Source organism: Capricornis sumatraensis, chromosome 13, assembly GCF_032405125.1.
Source record: "Capricornis sumatraensis isolate serow.1 chromosome 13, serow.2, whole genome shotgun sequence".
Classification (NCBI taxonomy): Eukaryota; Metazoa; Chordata; class Mammalia; order Artiodactyla; family Bovidae; genus Capricornis; species Capricornis sumatraensis.
In genome coordinates, this window is record NC_091081.1 from 48,575,951 (window position 1) to 48,595,927 (window position 19,977).

The 19,977-nt window shown below is 39.9% G+C and overlaps 1 protein-coding gene across 1 annotated transcript; it reads right to left on the bottom strand.

Moving 5' to 3' along the window:
- Positions 1-422: 422 nt before the first annotated feature.
- On the bottom strand, positions 423-13,429 carry PM20D2 (peptidase M20 domain containing 2). Its single transcript, XM_068985479.1, has 7 exons — positions 12,974-13,429; positions 10,518-10,666; positions 6,211-6,353; positions 4,718-4,872; positions 1,975-2,110; positions 867-974; positions 423-642 (listed from the first exon to the last, which is right to left on the bottom strand). The coding sequence occupies exons 1-7, from the start codon at positions 13,427-13,429 to the stop codon at positions 503-505; spliced, it is 1,287 nt and encodes a 428-aa protein (XP_068841580.1). The 3' UTR covers positions 423-502.
- Between the last annotated feature and the right edge of the window lie 6,548 nt (positions 13,430-19,977).

The following is a 19,977-nucleotide window of genomic DNA, read 5'->3' on the forward strand; positions in this document are numbered from 1 at the left end:
TTATCAATGAAAAGAGTCTCTAGACCAAAACAGATCAGTCAGATATTCCAAATGAATCTTCCCTAAATTTAGAACAGGAATTTTTAAACAACTTTATAGAACAGTGTTACCAACCAATACCAAAAATATCTTTCATGTGCCCATTATGAATGTAAGGCCTGAAATCTCTTGGATCTTTTAAAATACACTCATACAACATATGGCTTTATAAAATATTATCACCGATAAACCATGTGTCATTTAGGTTGTTTATGAAATGCCAGCTCTGAAAGGTCACAATTTCATCAGACACAGATTTGCAAAATTTTCACCGTAGATATGAGGTAATATGTTTTTCCACGTTGTGTCCTCACTTTTCAGGTAAGAGGAATTTGACTCCTTTAAGACTGAAAAACAAGCCATGCCTTCCTCGCTCATTAAAAAAGACTACAGGAAAAAAAATCACCACTTCTTCTGAATGATCTGTAAGAAGCTCCTAAACCCTCCTTTTATTCTACTGTATTTAAAACTGTTCTTCTTGAAGTTTCAATTTGAAGTCCTCTCTGATTCTTTCCAGCAACTCTGGTTTAAAAATAACATCCAGTGCAGTCATTGCCAGAGCTTTGGCTGTTCTTAAAGTGTAGAACTGAGCTTCTTGTGATCCTAAAGAGGAGAGAAGTTAAATAAAGATAAGCAGCAGCATATGTGTTACAACTAATTTATTCATTTTCAGGTTAGCTCTAAATATCTAAATTGCCTCTCCACTGATCACCACAATATAGTATTTTCTGAGGTGTTCAGTAAAGAAGTGATAATGAGCTAAACTAAGCAGTCAGAAAGGCAGCTACCACTACAAAAAGCGCTCATGTCAAAACATCAACACTTACCTGCAGCTTCAGTATATTGTTCTGTATGATTCAAGGCATTAGACCCAATGTAAAAATATGGATGAATCCCAGGAACCACAAAAGAAACATTTCCAAAATCGGTAGATCCTTGGAAAGGTAAGACAAATCATGAATTTTTAATTGCTAGTCCAATGGAGTACCTGTACCTTAATCTCTATACACCTGGCATGATTTACAAATCCTTTCCTTCCAGAAATTCTCTACTCTTTTGTTTTCCATGACTCCACTATCTACTGACTGTCTGGCTTTCTCTATGACTCCCTCTCTAGTCACTTCTGTTGCCTGTTTCCTGAGCACTGGTGATCCCTAGGGCTTCATCTCTGGGTTACTCCTTCCTCTGTGTCGTCAGGCAACCTCCTCAACATTGAAACCTATGTCTTCAATCACCTCTCATGTGTTGACAACCCCTAAGTCTCAACCCAGACAACTTATGGAATAGGCTACTACACAGCTTTCCTGAGAAGTCCTGTGAACACCTCAAATTTAACAAATGCATAATTTATACCAACCTACCCTACTTCAGCCTGCTCTTTCCCTTGAACTCTTATCTCGTTGAATGACATCAAAATCCTGTTTTTATCTCTAAGTCCACCTGAGTCTACATCATCAACATCTACTGTATTTTAGGAGATACATTTTAACATGTAAACATGTTAACAATAATGCTCTTTAAAGGAAAAAAAATAAAATAAAATGACCTGATATACTTATGAGTGTTTAAATTCTAATAGTTGTTTGTTATTTCTCAGAAACTGAAACTGTCCCCATATAACCAAGTCCTTAAATTTTGATTTCCCCTTTAAGTAGCTTACTTAAAAATTATAACTACGAAAATTTAAACACTAGAAACACTTAGAATATAAAGTCAAGAGTAGGTTGGCTGTTTCTAAAAGCAAATCTGACATTCTGCATTCACTGAAGAGTTCTTTAATGTCTTTCTCCTAACCATTAAGTTTGTAAAAAAGTGTCATTAAAAAGCATAAGCAATACTTCCCCCAACCTCCAAAGTTGTTAAGCAAAACCATTTAACCTTGGCTGGTACTTCCCTTCCTCAAACAGCATGGTATGTTTGAAAGAACTTAATTACCTGAAGGGCCATTGAACATAGCATCTTCTGAAATGAAGTCTATTCCCAGCTTTTTTCCATTTTCAACGTAAGTTTTCCACAGACTCTTATTGGGAAGAACATTGTAATAATCATGTGCTCCACCATTAATTTCCACCTAATAAAAATTATAACACAAAGTTAAAATTAAGAAATTTGAATTCACAATCTAATTTTCAAACCAGCACTGGTTCTCTAACAGAAAGAAGTTTTAAAAGGAGGCGCCTCCCCTTCATGATATAAACTCTCTCAAATGTTTACTTAAAAAAAAATACATTTTTCTCTAAAGAGAGTTCCTAGGACCCTATCTCCTTTATGCTTTACATGAACCAAAGCACACAAGGTCACCTAGTTCTACCAACCAGTAAGCCTCAGTTTCAGTCCCCTAAGCCAGGAGTGGGGGCAGCCAGGAATCTCCACTTTAACCAGCACCCCCAAGTAATTCTGAGGCAGGGGTCCCAAAGCCACATAAGAAACACTGCTCTAGGCTACAGCCCTTAAAAGACAAAGCAAAATTCACTAATTTTCAGCCTGGAAAATCCCATGGACAGAGGAGCCTGGTAGGCTGCAGTCCATGGGGTTGCTAAGAGTCAGACACAACTGAGCGACTTCACTTTCACTTTTTACTTTCCTGCATTGGAGAAGGAAATGGCAACCCACTCCAGTGTTCTTGCCTGGAGAGTTCCAGGGACGGCGGAGCCTGGTGGGCTGCTGTCTATGGTGTCACACAGAGTTGGGCACGACTGAAGCGACTTAGCAGCAGCAGTAGTGTACAAACTGACACTGACACCACTACCTGGCCTGGAAGGTATAAAGTACTTTAAGAGAAAGACAGAGGATCCGCAGTGCAGAGGGGTTGACTACGGTCCTCTTTTATTAATTTCAGTGCGTTAAGATACAGAAGCAGTTTACATGTGCCCAGTTAAGAGGATTTACAGATTTAGATTTTATTAAATAAAAAACGGGCAATATTCCCACAAACTAAAGATAATTCCAATAACATTAGCAAAAACCAATTATAAAATGGCAGAGATAATAATTATTCTACTCTTAGCAACATCTAAGTTAGAAACAATGAAAATCTAAACATACTAAGTTGCACAGTTGTGTCTGACTCTTTGCAACTCCAAGGAATTCTCCAGGCCAGAATGCTGGAGTTGGTAGCTGTTCCCTTCTCCAGGGGATCTTCCCAACCCAGGGATTGAACCCAGGTTTCCCTTATTGCAGGTGGATTCTTTATGAGCTGAGCTACCAGGGAAGCCCAACAGATACTATAAGTCAGCCAAAACATAAAAATTATTAAAAGACTATTTAAATATAAGAGGAGATAAGCAATCTATCTGATAAGATATTTAAAGTAATAATCATAAACTCAAAGAACTCAGGAGAAGAATGGATGAACAGAATGAGAAGTTTTAAACAAAGAGTTGGAAAATATAAAAAAGAACTACACAGAGCTAAAGAATACAGTAACTGAAATAAATACACTAGAAGAAATCAACAGTAGGTTAAATGATAACAGAGTAACGGATGAGCAAAGTGGAAGACAAAGTAGTGATAATCACTCAAGCTGAAAAGAAAAAAGAACAATGAATTTTTAAAAATGAAGACAGTTTAAGAACCCTTTGGGACAACATCAAGAGTATTAACATTTGTATTATAGGGATCCCAAAAGGAGAAGAGAGAGAGAAAGGAGCAGAGAACACACTTGAAGACATAATAGCTGAAAACTTCCCTAATCTGGGAAAATAAACAGACAGCTAGTCCAGGAAACACAGAGAATACCAAACAGGATCAACCCGAAAAGGACCATGCTGTCATTAAACAGCAAAAATTAAAGATGAAGACAGAATGTTAAAAAGCAAAAGAGAAAAGCAACAAGTTACCTACAAGGGAATTCCCATAAGACTATCAGCTGACTTTTCAGCAGAAACTCTGCAGGCCAGAGGGAGTGGCACAATATACTTCACGTGATGGGAGGGAAAACCTACAACCAAGAATACTCTCCTGACCAAGCTTCCCTTCAGATTTGAAGCAGAGATCAAAAGTTTCACAGACAAGCAAAAGCTAAGAGTTCAGTATCACAAAGCCCCAACTTTCTAAGAAATGTCTGAAGGACTGTTTAAGCAAAAAAAAAAAAAAAAAGGCCATGACTAAAAATATGAAAATTACAAAAGGAAAAATCTCATTGCCAAAGGTCAATACATGGTAAAAGTAGTAGATCACCACTTGAAAGCTAGTAGGAAGGTTAAAAGACAAAAGCAGCAAAATCATCTGTAACTATAATAAGGAGTTAGGGCCACACAAAAGAAAAGGGTGTAAAATGTGATATCAAAAGCAGTGACCGTGACAAGAGGAATAAAAGCAAAAGATCGGTCTGGCTGATTTTGCCGTAAAGTTGCCTTCATAGCAACTGTATAGAGCAATTCTAAAAGCATAACTGCCAATAAGGAAAAATATAACTTGCAGAAAGGCAGGGATTCTAGCTCAGCAATACCAGTTATTCTAAGTCCTGTGCGATAAGACAACTGTGGTCTTCCCTAGGCGAACACCGAGTAAAATAAATAAGAATGAAAGACTTTCAAATCAACTGATTTTAGCATATTCAAGACACTGCCAAATGAAAGAAAGGCAAAATTAGGTTCTAATGTAACTTAACATAAACAGTCCCAGCCCACATATATACTTCTGATTATAACTTAGATTAACTCTTAAAAGTTCTTACTGTGCACCCAGTAGCCAAAGCTGCAGCTCTGAAGCAATCTTCTGCCTTTTTGGTCAAAACTGGAAGTTCTTTCATTGAGGGTGCACGGAAGTAATAGATTAACTCAGAATAAGAGGGAATGATATTGGGTTTTACACCACCATTTTTTATTATACCTATAAAAAGAACCAAATTACTGGAATTGAACTTGGAGCTTGGAGACCATTCCTTTAGTTTAAATACAGCCATAAATTTTTTCAGCCAAAACATATATACAGAAAAATAGTTTAAACTTATTATCTTCCCATATACACCAATCAAGATTTTGATGTTATACAAGTTTCTATGCATAGTGTGATACTTACTGGCTAATAGGAAAAATAAAATAACTGTCTATATGTACTTTAGCCTGAGGAATTTACATGATGTTAAGAAATTATGATTCTTGACTAAAAAGAAACTGTCAGAAATTTTTACAAGTATTGTTAGCCTTCTGAAAGAGACTTTGATTTCAGTGGGCTTTCTTACAGTTGCATATTTTGCTAAACTTTTGACATAAGGAAAAACCCCAATGGTATGAGGTTCTATAATTACCCTCATATCTTAGGAATCCTGCTTCAAATGGCATTTGGCTCTGGGGAAATATTTGAGAATATTTTTACGTCAATAAGAAACCAATACAAATCAAAGATTACAAAGTATACTCTCCACTGTCAAAACAAATGCATTTATTTGGAACTACACTAAGAAGGAAGATGTATCCATTCAAAATAATAACTAAAATAAATAAGCAAAGCCTAATATTTTATGACCTGCTTTTTTTAAAAGTATTTTTACATATTCATGTTTGGTCCTTTCAAAGAAACTAAAGTAGAAAATTGGTAAAAGTGCAATTACGAATTAATTTTAGAGTACAGCAAAATCGGGTAAAGAAGAGATTTGAAGTATAATAATTTCCCAAAGCATAAGGGAATAAACTAAAAAATAAATCTGCAACTTCAAGACAGTACTTTATTACTGTATTTACATTAAGGTGCTACACATAATTTTAAATTAAGCATAATACTTTTACTTAGGATTAACAGCACTTGAATATATAAAACCAGTAACCATCAATTTTTTTAAAATGAGAAAACAATGAAATTTTGTTATCAAGAAACAGGATAACTGGGAAATCAAGTTCTAACTTTCAAATACCAACAAAAAGAACATATATCCCTACATAAAAACATCAGCTCTAACACTCAAAATGACCATTCTATTTATGTACAAATAATCTTAATCACATGTAAACAAACATCTACTATCCTGCCCCAGGAATTTCTGAAAATGTTAAAAAATTTTTTGAATATTCACAGAGTACATAAAATGTTCCCAATTTTTTTTTACATTAAAAAAAATTTATGTATTTATTTTAAACCCCAATTTTTTTCATCAAATAGTCTATTAAAGAATTGCATTGCACTCAAATATATTAAGCACCATCTATTACCCAAAGTATCTGACATTTGTACCATGAACTCTCCAGGTTGGTTTCAGTTGCTGTCTTAACACAGACAGATTGTTGTAAGCGAGGACAGCAGCATCTAACGCATTCAGCCCTTCCCAGGGATAAGCAGCAGCATGAGACGCTTTACCATAGTACTTCACAGTCACACTAGGAAATGAAAACATCATTAGGAATTACTTTTTTCAATATCACTAAACAAAGAAAATCCAATTATTATTCAAAATTAATTCACACTGCTGGAATTTTTATTTGCAAATTATTTATAGCAATAATGTATCAATTTACATATCTTAGTTCTAATTTATATGTAATATAGGAATTAACACAAAGGCAGTCCAAAAAAGAATTTTGCTCAAACTCCTCTTCAAATTAAATCTGTACACCATTAAATTTAAATAAACAATCCAATACTGTATTAAGTGCTGGTATTGCAAAAAAAGATGGCTCCTGTCTTCTACACTGTATTGTGACAGTTCTGTATCAAACGTCTGCAGAAACTCAGATAATTCTGTCTTAGGGGCGGGGAAAGGTCAAGGAAAGACAAAAAGGAGGTCACTTTGTGTGTGTGTGTCTTTTTATTTTTACTTTTTTTTTTTTGCAGAGCCACCCAGCTTATGGATTTTTAGCTCTCTGAGTAGGGATCAAATTCTGTGCCCTTAGCAGTGAGTGCACAGAGTTCTAACCAGTGGACTGCCAGAGAATTCCCAGGATGTAATATTTGAAATGCGTTAAGAAAACCTCTAAAAATCAGATTAAACTCACAGTTATAAAATACTCTTGCTTTAAGTCAGCTGTTCCTGTTCAACACTTTATTAATGTTCCAGAATACCCATATCACTAATGCCTTAAAATTTTATACACTGTTTTCTCACTTTCAAATAGTTCTCATGCTAGTCTAACTACTCAGATACAAGAAAAAACAAATTTCAAGGGATTAGATCTGATAGACAGAGGGCCTGAAGAACTATGGATGGAGGTTTGTGACACTGTATAGGAAGCAGGGATCAAGACCATTCCCAAGAAAAAGAAACACAAAAAGGCAAAACGGTCCTCTGAGGAGACCTTACAAATAGCTGTGAATAGAACAGAAGCAAAAGGCAAAGGAGAAAAGGAAAGGTAAACCCATTTGAATGCAGAGTTCCAAAGAATAGCAAGGAGAGATAAGAAAGCCTTCCTCAGTGATCAATGCAAAGAAACAGAGGAAAACAACAGAATGGGAAAGACTAGAGATTTCTTCAAGAAAATCAGAGATACCAAGGGAGCATTTCATGCAAAGATGGGCTCGATAAAGGACAGAAATGGTATGGATCTAACAGAAGCAGAAGATAATAAAAAGAGACGGCAAGAATACACAGAAGAACTATACAAAAAAGACCTTCACGACCCAGGTAATCACAATGGTGTGATCACCAACCTAGAGCCAGATATCCTGGAATGCGAAGTCAAGTGGGCCTTAGGAAGTATCACTACGAACAAAGCTAGTGGAGGTAATGGAATTCCAGTTGAGCTATTTCAAATCCTAAAAGATGATGCTGTCAAAGTGCTGCACTCAAAATGCCAGCAAATTTGGGAAACTCAACAGTGGCCACAGGACTGGAAAAGGTCAGTTTTCATTCCAATCCCAAAGAAAGGCAATGCCAAAGAATGCTCAAACTACTGCACAATTGTACTCATCTCACACGCTAGTAAAGTAATGCTCAAAATTCTCCAAGCCAGGCTTCAGTGAACCATGAACTTCCAGATATGCAAGCTGGTTTTAGAAAAGGCAGAGGAACCAGAGATCAAATTGCCAACATCCGCTGGATCACTGACAAAGCAATAGAGTTTCAGAAAAACATCTATTGCTGCTTTATTGACTATGCCAAAGCCTTTGACTATGTGGATCACAATAAACTGTGGAAAAGTCTGAAAGATGAGAATACCAGACCACCTGACCTGCCTCTTGAGAAATTTGTATGCAGGTCAGGAAGCAACAGTTAGAACTGGACATGGAACAACAGACTGGTTCCAAATCGGGGAAGGAGTACATAAAGGCTGTATATTGTCACCCTGCTTATTTAACTTCTATGCAGAGTACATCATGAGAAACGCTGGGCTGGAGGAAGCACAAGCTGGAATCAAGATTGCTGGAAGAAATATCAATAACCCCAGATATGCAGATGATACCACCCTTCTGGCAGAAAGTGAAGAACTAAAGAGCCTCTTGATGAAAGTGAAAGAAGAGAGTGAAAAAGTTGGCTTAAAGCTCAACATTCAGAAAACGAAGATCATGGCATCTGGTCCCATCACTTCATGGCAAATAGATGGGGAAACGGTGGAAACAGTGACAGACTTTATTTTTTTGGACTCCAAAATCACTGCAGATGGTGACTGCAGCCATGAAATTAAAAGACGCTTACTCCTTGGAAGGAAAGTTATGACCAACCTAGACAGCATATTAAAAAGCAGAGACATTGCTTTGCCAACAAAGGTCCATCTAGTCAAAGCTATGGTTTTTCCAGTAGTCATGTGTAGATGTGAGAGTTGGACTGTGAAGAAAGCTGAGCGCCAAAGAATTGATGCATTTGAACTGTGGTGTTGGAGAGTCCCTTGGACTGCAAGGAGATCCAACCAGTCCATTCTAAAGGATATCAGTCCTGAATATTCATTGGAAGGACTGATGCTGAAGCTGAAACTCCAATACTTTGGCCACCTGATGCGAAGCACTGACTCACTGGAAAAGACCCTGATGCTGGGAAAGATTGAAGGCTGGAGGAGAAGGGGACGACAGAGGATGAGATGGCTGGATGGCATCATTGACTCAATGGACATGAGTTTGAGTAAACTCCGGAAGTTGGTGATGGACAGGAAGGCCTGGCGTGCTGGAGCCCATGGGGTTGCAAAGAGTTGGACACGACTGAGCAACTAAACTGAACTGAAGGTTTAGAGAAAGGATTGCATATTAAATAGTTATTTACAAAGATGACTTGCTTAGATAATACTTTTTAAGCCTGAATAATAGGACCCATGTGTAAATTAATAAAAAGTCACTTAGATTTTTTTTTTAATGAGTAGATTCAGGAGGCTCATGACAATTCTTTACTGATTCCAAACATTCAATTAGCAAAACAAAAACAAGTAAAAGCATTCAAGTAAAATACATTTTAAAAATTTTAGGATACTTGTTATTTCCTCAATATATATCTTATCACCATTACCCATAAACTGGAATTTTAACAAAACTGGTGACAAATATTATAAAATGGAAAAGAATGTCCTTTATGAAAAAGATTCTAGCACTATTTTTTCTAGGATTCAAATCTATGTACAATTAAAGCACTAAACTACAGGAAAAGAAATGTTAATGCTTGTTTTATATTAGCATTAGTATTTTAGGCTTAAAAACATATTTAAAAAGTGATATGCAATGATATTCAAGACATATTGTTTAATTTAAAAAGCAAGAGCAAGATCAACAATATATTTAGAAGAATCTTTTTTGGGGAATCCTCCTTTAAAATTTAATTTATACGTGTACCTATTTTATGGCTATCAATATACCCTAAAAGTTCTAGAAGAAAAAAAAAAGTTCTAGAAGAATATATATCTCTAGAAAAGGACTGGATGTGGGGAAGGTGAGTAATAGGGACACAGTGCTTTATTTATTGTTATAGATTTTTAGCATAAATAGAGTAATTTTTAAAAATTTTTGTTCTTGTTCTCTTTCCACCTTAAAAGATGGCCAATGAAAATTTAAGAAGTCAGATACTAAGAAAAGGCCTGAGGCCAAAAGGGCTGACTTCAGGATCAAGGCCAATAAACCTATCTAACCCTAAATCCTAGAAGGCTAATGGACTGGGAAGCCTGCCTGCAGTCACTGGCCCCTTCTAGCCAGAGGTATTGGCAGAGATCTCTAATCTCTAAGGTTTTCCAGAGGTGTACTACTACACATCATCCTTGAAACCAAAGATGAAAGATTCTTCCTCCTGTCACAACACCAGTTCCTGGTGATAAGGCCAAAGACACCAGGACAGTTAAAATACTCACCCTCTGAAAACAGGGGGTGCGGACAGAGGTAGGATAACTGAACTATCCTTAGCACTGAACTATCACTAGCCCTGCTGGGTTGGTTCCTCTATTACTCTCTAGCTACTGCAGAAAATGTAGGGTTTTCCTGAAGCACCTGAGCAGTGGCTCCTTGGAACCAGACTACTGACTGGACCATTAACTACTATGGTTGAAACTTCTGATGTAAAAATTTAAACCACTTCAATGATGCACTCAGATATCAAAATAAATGAATAATAAGTTTCTTTCAACTTGATTACTCACTCATGCTCAGCAACATCAGGTAGATAAGCAGCATTCTCTTGAGATGGATGGGCCATAAAAACAACATCAAGATTTTTGAAAGCCCCGGCTTCAATTAAATCAATTTTGCCACCACCATCTTCCTCTGCAGGGGTTCCCAGCACAATTACCTAGAAAGAAATACCTGTGTCAGAGGGACAAAAATTCCTAGTAGGAAATGTCAGTCAGATTTCCTTGCATATATATTCACAATCTACATCAAACTATGAAGAGAGATTTTGTTCTCTGACTCTTAAATTATGCAGTGGGCATAAATCTATGGTGCTAAATTAATCACAAACTTGCAGTTGACATCATTATACCAATTTATTGCAAAGTATGTACTAAAACCTCTACAGGAAATTTTCCCAATCCTCTAACGCAACTTTATATAACTAATGTCAAAGATGAAAAAAGATAAGTACTATATACTAAGTCCCTCAAAATTATTTAGGAGTTATTTCTTAAAGCTTTTATTTGATTATCTTTCAGTATATGTATATAATGATTCATAATCACTTTATTGTAAGGAACTTTCTAGTTACTTACTAGTTATCCTCACAACAACCCTGTGAGGTAGGTAAGAGATCCATGTCATCATTTTAAGGTGGTTTTGAGGCAGGGAGTGAAGGGTCTTGCCCCAGGTCACAGAGCAAGTCTTAAGGCAGAGCTGGGATAAATATCTTGACCTTCAGGCCTGAACTTTGTTTCTTTACTAAACTACCTCTTTAAAAGGTCTTAACACATTAATCCTTTATGAAAAGTATTAAATAAATCTTAATACCACAGTTAGAAACGGCCAACTGTTACACAAACTTACTAATTCGATTCCACCAGCTCAACCAGGCAGATTTATTGGTCACCAAACACCTAATTAAACAAAAGAGAACTTTACAGAATAAACATTTTACTTTGATATTTAAACTTTAACTTCTTCAAACAATTTTTAAAAGTAAAGACAAATTATCTATAAACAACTAATACACTTTCAAGGTCACGTATAAGAACACAATGAAACAAGTTGGAAAAAGTCTTGGCTTGCAAAGAGAATCAACATAAACTCCATTTTCAGGTAAGACAGATAACCTTCTAAATCTGAGTATTATGGTTCAAAATCAGAAGTGTGTATATTTCCAGGCATTCAAACTCTTATATTAAGCTGCTTTTTACTCTTTAACATTTGGATCAAGAAATCTGATGACTTTTCAGGTTAAATCTTGCTGACTTCTCTGAATCTTTCATAAACCTGGTTAAAGCTAAACCTCTCCAGTGCTTCATGCAACAGCAAAGGATACCTCCTCCCCCAAACAAAACAAAATCCTAGCTGGATGAAAAACAAAGGCCCAGTCAGAGGCAGAAAAGAGAAGGCAGCTAAACAGAAAAAGCCACAAAAGATGGAACTGTTAGAATAAAAGAGAGAGGTTACTGACGCTGGAAAAAATGGGCTAAAGAATATGAAATATAACACCAGTCTTCCCCTTAACCGAAATGGTGCCGACTGAATCTTAGCTCACAGAATGAAGAATATACAATCTGGAAAAACAGAGTAACACAAGATTAAACTTGCCCTATGGCTAACATAAGCAACATTTCCCTGTTTAATTTCTAGTTAATTTCTTAAAATCGCTAAATAAACTTTAAGACTTAAGGATCAACTCATCTATATTCTTAATGGTCACTCTCCTCCCATTTTCTGTATACTTCTAGAGGTTTTGTAGTTCTAATGGCTGAACATTTCTTATCCAAACTCCAATGATTCTAATCACAACAGCTTCTAGAACTGCCACACACACAAAAAAATTTTGGAGTCTAACAAGGAGGGTCTGCAGGTCTCCCTGCAATAACTACTTCCTTCTAGAGATTGCACAAGCGTGTCAGCCAATTGCGATTGCCCGTTACCAAAAATAAGCCATCACGAAAACCAGGCTTGGTTCTAAGGTTCTTTCCTAAGGGAGAAAGTCGACTCAATTGTTCACAGCTATACAGGAGAGACTTCCCTGGCTCAGACGGTAAAAGCATCTGCCTACAATGTGGGAGACCTGGGTACGATCGCTGGGTAGGGAAGATTCCCCTGGAGAAGGAAATGGCAATCCACTCCAGTACTCTTGTCTGGAAAATCCCATGGACGGAGAAGCCTGGTAGGCTACAGTCCGTGGGGTCACGAAGAGTCGGACACGACTGAGTGACTTCACTTCACATACTGGAGAGAAAAATTAAAAATCTGTAAAATGTCGCTAGGTCGGCAACTCATGAACTACTGATTTTGATCCAGGGATTCTGCCCACTATAGCAAAGGCCAGGACATCGAGCGCTGTCTCTTACACCCGCCCCGGGGTGGGAAGGGACTGATGCGCAAGGGAAGCGCCAGCTGCCGCCCTTTTCCGGTCGGTCCCGGACTGGGCAGGCAAAGAGAGCCCCACTCCCGGGTCCCACCTCACCTTCACCGGCAGAGGCAGTCCAGCGAGGCTCTCCAGGGCCCCCTTCAAGCCCAGGGCGGCCGCCGCCCCGACCTCGGCGATCAGGTTGTGGCCGCAGGCGTGCCCGATGCCGGGCAACGCGTCGTACTCGCATAGAAAGCCCAGGTGCAGCGGGCGCGGCGCCGCCCAGCCCCTCGGCGACCCCCACTCGGCGCGGAAGGCCGTGGCCAGCTGGTAGTGCGGCTGCACGGTCCACGACCCGGCCGGGGTCTCGCTCTGGAAGAAGCGCGTCAGCACTCCGTGGGCGTGATGCTCCTCGTAGGCCAGCTCGGGCTCGCTCCAGATGGAGCGGCTCAGGGCCCCCAGGCGCTCGGCCGCCGCGTCGATGCACTCCGCTGCGCGCAGCTTCAGCAGCTCCAGATCGGAGACGCTGGCGCAGGCACCCCCTTCCACCGGCCGCTCCTCTCCGGGTCTCATCGTGCCCACAGCCTGTGACCCGTCAGCAGTTCTCTCCGTGGAACGCTGGCCGCTCCCGGCGGCCCACCGAGCCTGCGTACACGCCCGGCGTCCGTGGAGGTCGTCGCCACAGCTCCCGGGAGACCCGCCCCCGAGTCCCCCCGACCCCGCCTCCAGAGCCTCGCCCGAAACGTGCTCCGCCCCTTCTGCAGCCCGTAGGTGCTCCGCCCCCCAGTCCGGGCCGGGGTCGCTGGGGAAAACTCGGTTCCGGCGACTCCTGCGCTCTTCTCAGTTCTCGTGGCTGTCCTGACAACTGATCTATGCTTTAAGGGTATTATTCCTTGCCCGTCGTTGCTTCTGTCCCGCAGTAGCAGAATGGGGACGGTTTCATTGGCTAATAGGTATCAGAGGCAGACCAAGGGAACGTTTGTTGTTGCTTATAGTCGATAAGTCGTGTCCGACTCTGCGACCCAGTCGACTGTAGCCCGCCAGGCTCCTCTGTCCATGAGCTTTCCCGGGCAAGAATACTGGAGTGGGTTGCCATTTCCTTCTCCAGGGGATCTTCCCAACTCAGGGATTGAAACACAACCCCCCTCCCCCCACCTCAGCCCCACCATTGCTGCAGCGCAGGTGAATTCTTTATCGCTGAGCCAACCAGGGGAGTCAAGTGGAACATAGTCTCCCTGAAAAACCAGCTCTCTCTAAAATAGGAATAAGCCCCTCTGTTTCTAGAATAGTAATACAAATTTATACAAGGTTTTTAGTTCATAAAATTGGGTGCCGATATAAATGGTTTGCAAAGAACACCGGTCTATAGACTACGAACTTCCCTTTGCGGTTTGCCCTCATTTTCTTCTCCTTGAGGTTACTGTGTAATAGAAAGGCTGAAACTACTGTATACAGCTTTCTCATTAGAATCAGAACTCACTAATGACTGGAACAGCGTCTGGAATGCAGTAAGCACTATGTATGTATTCCCTTTATAGTCTATTTGAGTAGAATAGAATTAGAATTAAGAATTTAAAATGAGGTTTTGTGGGGTTTTTTTTTAAAGTGCAAAACAAAGTTAATTAAAAGATATATGGTTATATATACTCATTCTACTTTGTTGATTTGACTATGTTTTTTTTAATAGTAACAGCTTTGAGAGAGAGAGCATATTTTCTGTTTTCGTTTACAATTTTGAGGCTGAACTCAAGTAACATGAGGTGTGCAGTTGGTGTCCACATTATAACTCGGTTTTAGATTACCCAATGAAGAAATTCAAGATGCTGCAGAGTGAAGCACAAAGTCTGAAAAACTGTTGTTGATGATATAACTATTAATAGCACAGTAGAGATTTATAATCTAAGGTGTTCCACATAGTAAAAGCTTCCATCAGCATCTCATACCCTATCACCTCTATCCTTCATTTGTCACAATTAGGTTAAATCAGACAGAATATATTCGTATAGTAAGACAAATATATTTTAAAAATATTTTTTGGTATGAATCATTTTTAAAGCCTTCATTGAATTGCTACAGTATTGCTTCTGTTTTATGTGGGATGTTAGCTTCCCAACCAGGGATTGAACCCACACCCCCTTCATTGCAAGGGGAAGTCTCAACCACTGGACCACCAGGGGAGTCCCAAAAATGTATTTTTTTTGAAAATATATTTCTGGTCTAAAGAAAGCTAATATACATGAAGACTATCTACCGCTGCTTTTAACTGCTACACATATTAACATACTAGAGTATGTTAAAATACTAGAGTAATGTCACATTCTAGATCAGAAAATACTGTCATTCTCAGTCTAACCAAAACTCAGCCCTAGAAACAACAAATGTGGAATTAAATTCCTGGGCCCTCTTGTCTATGCTTAATAAATTTACCAAGATACACTCCTGCAATAATCTCCTTTGAGTCTATGTGATTCAGTATTACTGTGCTCAGCTGGCTAAAAAACTGGCCTTGTTTGAGTAAAAGCAATAGGTGACATTTGTAGAGCACTTCCTCTGTAACAGGAGCTAAGTGCTTTACAAGTATTAACTCATTTAATTCTCGTAACAACCGATGAGGTTGTTAATGAGATTGTTTATCTTTACAGGTGCATTGTATGAGATTTCACTGCTAGTAAGTAGTGGATCTTTTAGATATGTATAGATAAGTATAGAACAGAAGCCAGTCTGGCTCCAGGGGCCTACTTTCAGCCACTGTGCTCTATTGCTTATCCAAATTCTTAAATTCATCTATAGCTTGTCAGTTGACACCGGAACCCATAACAGTTACTCATTTTGAATAAATTTACTGCAGCAACCCTGCCTGGTGACATCAGTAGCACTCATGTTTGCTTGCTTTTATAGGCAGCTATAAACAACAACAGAAAAGGGGCACATAGAAATTCTATATAGAAGCTGCTATTTACATGACTTGTGAATTAACAAAGCTGTCACTTGAGGTAGAGAAAAGTAGATTCATTTCAAGCTTTGTTTTGTGTGTATGCACATGTGTGCATTCATGTGTTGGTTTTCCATTGTTGGCAGCCTGTATTTCTTACTTATTGTATTCTTAATTTATTTAATAAATTGTAATAAGTTGTTGAATATATATCTTCCCCTCCAGTCTTTAAACTTCTTTTGCCTTCCCACTGTGTTTCTAATATGGTACGGTGGTGATACAACCTTTCCTTGTCAATAAATGTTTGTTGGTTGATTTTTCTTCTTGAATCTAGTAGGCTAATGGAGTAATGGTAGCAATTAACCACTCAGCTATGATAAATACCTACAGATACTGTGTGTGTCAATGTGATTCTTCTCCCCAGACTTCTCAGTCTTTTGCCTGTGGGAGTTGAGAAGCAGGAAGAATGGCTTCTGGAAGCTGATGGAGTTGGACATATGCCTTCTTGAATCAGGTCAGCTCAGTAGTTCTCACTATCACAGTCATTTATATGCATAATATTCATACAGCTGTGTATGTGCTGCCACTAAGGAGCCTGTAATTCTTTTTCCCAGAAATATTTTTTTTAAATGTAGAGTACTTCCCTTCCTCTACCAGGTGCTATATCTGCAAAAATAATACAGTACCCAGAATTTAGTACTAAAGTGTTCATTTTGACCTTTGTTTTGGGGATGGGTGGGTAGAAAGCGTTCTCATTAAAGGATTGGTTTTAAAATCCAAGGTACTTCTCTCTCTGCTCAGGAAATGAGCCTCCATGACACCTGATTCCACATCTTTTAGAAGAGGAAATTCATTACAAATGAGTGCTTTGGTGGGAAGAGTAGATCAAGTATTTCCTTTACCCTGGGAAAGCAACATTGTCCATGACTGAAACACTAGCCAAATTGTATAAGACTAGCCCACTCCAGTACTCTTGCCTGGAAAATCCCATGGATGGAGAAGCCTGGTAGCCTGCAGTCCATGGGGTCTCTAGGAGTTGGACACAACTCAGCGGACTTCACTCTCACTTTTCACTTTCATGCGTTGGAGAAGGAAATGGTAACCCACTCCAGTGTTCTTGCCTGGAGAATCCCAGGGACGGCGGAGCCTGGTGGGCTGCCGTCTACAGGGTCGCACAGAGTCGGGCATGACTGAAGCGACTTAGCAGCAGCAGCAGCAGCAGCAGCAGACTGGATAGCATTCTGGACTTCAGATTTAGAACTCTTTCTGGCAAGACAGCAGACTTGGATAAGGTTGATAGTCTTATGATTATAATAAAATAAGATAGTAAAATAAAACCCTCAGCATAGACTTGCAAAGCATGACCTAAATGGGAAGAAAAAAAATATGTTGAGAACCCAGAAAAAGAAATAGAGTGAAAAATTAGATAGCACATTAAGAAACCACTTCTGGGCTAAGATGTTGGGAAAGCTGGCTATAAGGCTGAGTAACCAGAGAATTGATGCTTTCAAACTGTGGTGCTGGAGAAGACCCTTGAGAGTCCCTTGGACAGCAAGGAGATTAAACGAGTCAATACTAAAAGAAATCAATCCTGAATATTCATTGGAAGGACTGGTGCGGAAGCCGAAGCTCCAATCCTTTGGCTACCTGATGTGAAGAGTCGACTCATTGGAAAAGACCCTGATGCTGGAAAAGTTTGAGGGCTGGAGAAGAGGGCGACAGAGGATGAGATGGTTGGATGGCGTCACTGACTCAATGGACATGAGTTTGAGCAAGTTCCGGGAGTTGGTGATGGGCAGGGAAGCCTGGTGTGCTGCAGTCCATGGGGTCTCAAAGAGTCAGACACGACTGAACAACTGAACAACAACAACAACAATAAGTGAACCAAGAGAGCGGGTTAGCAGAAAGATGAGTTTTGATTAAGGGTGAAGGGACATAGCAGAGTTGTATACACTTTTTTTTGTAAACATTTATCTATTTTATATATTATTTGGCCACACTGGGTCTTAGTTACGGTATGTGGGATCTAGTTCCCTGACCAGGGATGAAACCCGGCCCCTCTATACTGAGAGCATGGAGTCTCAGTCACTGGACCACCAGAGAAATCCTACACTGTTAAGGAGACGGTGGGTAACTATCAAATGTTACTAAACAGGAGAGAAATAAAATCAGATTTTTGTTCTGGAAGAAAAATTGATGATGATGTGGAGGATAAATGGAAACAGAGACTTTGGGCTGAGACAAGCTAAAAACTTCTGCAAAGTCCCTGGACTCTAAAAACATTCTACAGACAGAAGTGGCCAGACTTGATGCCTGTTTGAAAGGCATCCTTTTGCGGGGAAGAGAAATAAGCAAGGGAGGCGAGATGACTGAGGTTTCTAGTGGGAATGGCTAGGTGGATGGTAAAGTCATTCAACAGATAGGGACAGTGAGAACGTGAGGGGCCAGTGGATGGATGTGTGTCAGGGGACGTGGATGCCGCCATACTAGAGCCTAGCAGTGGCTGGAAGGAAAGAGGAGGAGCTAAGGAAACTGCATATCCATGTATCTACTATGCATATTGGGTTATACCCAGAGGAGAATTAAACCATCCAGGGAGTGAGTGAGTAAGCAGGAAAAATGTTAAACTGAGGAAGAAACTCTGGAAAACAAAAAACAAAGGGAATGAGCAAAGATGTCTGGCAGGATCTTGCTTCTGTTGGGTAAGGTTCTAGTACAACTTGTTTTCAAGTTCTGTATAGATTTCTTCAAATGACTCATGAGGTAAAGGCAGCTATTTTAAAGCCTGGAATGTCCTGGTACTAAGTTACTTGAGGCTCCCTTTGACTTCCCTCCCTCTTGGCAGTGAGATTAGCTGCTTTGCTGACCATAACTGTTCCTGGAAATGAGGACAGTGAGCTTCTCTCAGAGGAAAGGTGTCTTTACTGCCTGATTCCCTAGGGCTGGGGGGCTACAAAACTGTGAGGACACAGCCCAGCTTGTGCTGTGAGAGCATTTCTCCCCTAAGGTTGTGGTTCAGGAAAATGGAGACAACTTTTATGGCTCCCCTACCCTTGTTGATACAACATTTAGAACTTGGACCCAATGCAGTACTAGAAAGTCCTTTAAGAGAGGACATCTCTTCAAGGTCTCTCAAGCAGTGTACAACTTGACCATGTACGTATCATGTTAACAATTACCTTTACTAAGGATTCACTTCTCAAACTTCTCAGTCATTTTGGTGTTACTTGTTTATTTATTTTTGGCCGCTGTGTGAAGCATGTGGGATCTTAGTTCCCTGGCTAGGGAAGTGCAGATTCATGGCCTCTGGACCACCAGGAAAGTCCTGGTGCTACTTATTTTGAGTTACTAGCAGGACTGGATTACATGAATGGTCATGGGATGCTTAAAATACTCAAGAAGATTTATAAAGGATGTGATCATGAAGAGCCATTCAGTTCAGTTCAGTTCAGTCGCTCAGTCATGTCTCTTTGCGACCCCATGGATCGCAGCACGCCAGGCCTCCCTGTCCATCACCATCTCCTGGAGTTCACTCAGACTCTTGTCCATTGAGTTGATGATGCCATCCAGCCATCTCATCCTCTGTTGTCCCCTTCTCCTCCTGCCCCCAATCCCTCCCAGCATCAGAGTCTTTTCCAATGAGTCAGCTCTTTGCATGAGGTGGCCAAAGTACTGGAGTTTCAGCTTTAGCATCATTCCTTCCAAAGAACACCCAGGGCTGATCTCCTTTAGGATGGACTGGTTGGATCTCCTGAAGAGCCATTAGTGACTTTTAAAATGTGTGGGCTAAAACTTAATAAATAAACATCTAGGAATTAAAGGTATCATGGAACATGAAACAGGAAGCAAATGAGAAATATCCAATAACACTGATTAGGAAAAATGCAGTTACAGTGTTCTCTAAGGTCTTCTGCATAAAGTGCTCCCTATTCTGTTTTGCTTTCGGAGAAGACAATAGCACCCCACTCCAGTACTTTTGCCTGGAAAACCCCATGGACGGAGGAGCCTGGTAGGCTGCAGTCCATGGGGTCGCTAAGAGCCAGACATGACTAAGAGACTTCACTTTCACTTTTCACTTTGATGCATTGGAGAAGGAAATGGCAACCCACTCCAATGTTCTTGCCTGGAGAATCCCAGAGATGGGGGAGCCTGGTGGGCTGCCATCTACGGGGTCACACAGAGTTGGACA

What these genes read in the sequence shown, in the direction of transcription:
- PM20D2 (XM_068985479.1), bottom strand. Translation starts at nt 13,429, where the DNA reads ATGAGACCCGGAGAGGAGCGGCCGGTGGAAGGGGGTGCCTGCGCCAGC. An exon ending in CCTGATGTTGCTGAGCATGA is followed by an intron (nt 6,354 to 10,517) that starts GTGAGTAATCAA and finishes TTCATTTCCTAG; the next exon opens with TGTGACTGTGAAGTACTATG. An exon ending in CTTTGGCTACTGGGTGCACA is followed by an intron (nt 2,111 to 4,717) that starts GTAAGAACTTTT and finishes AATTTTTATTAG; the next exon opens with GTGGAAATTAATGGTGGAGC.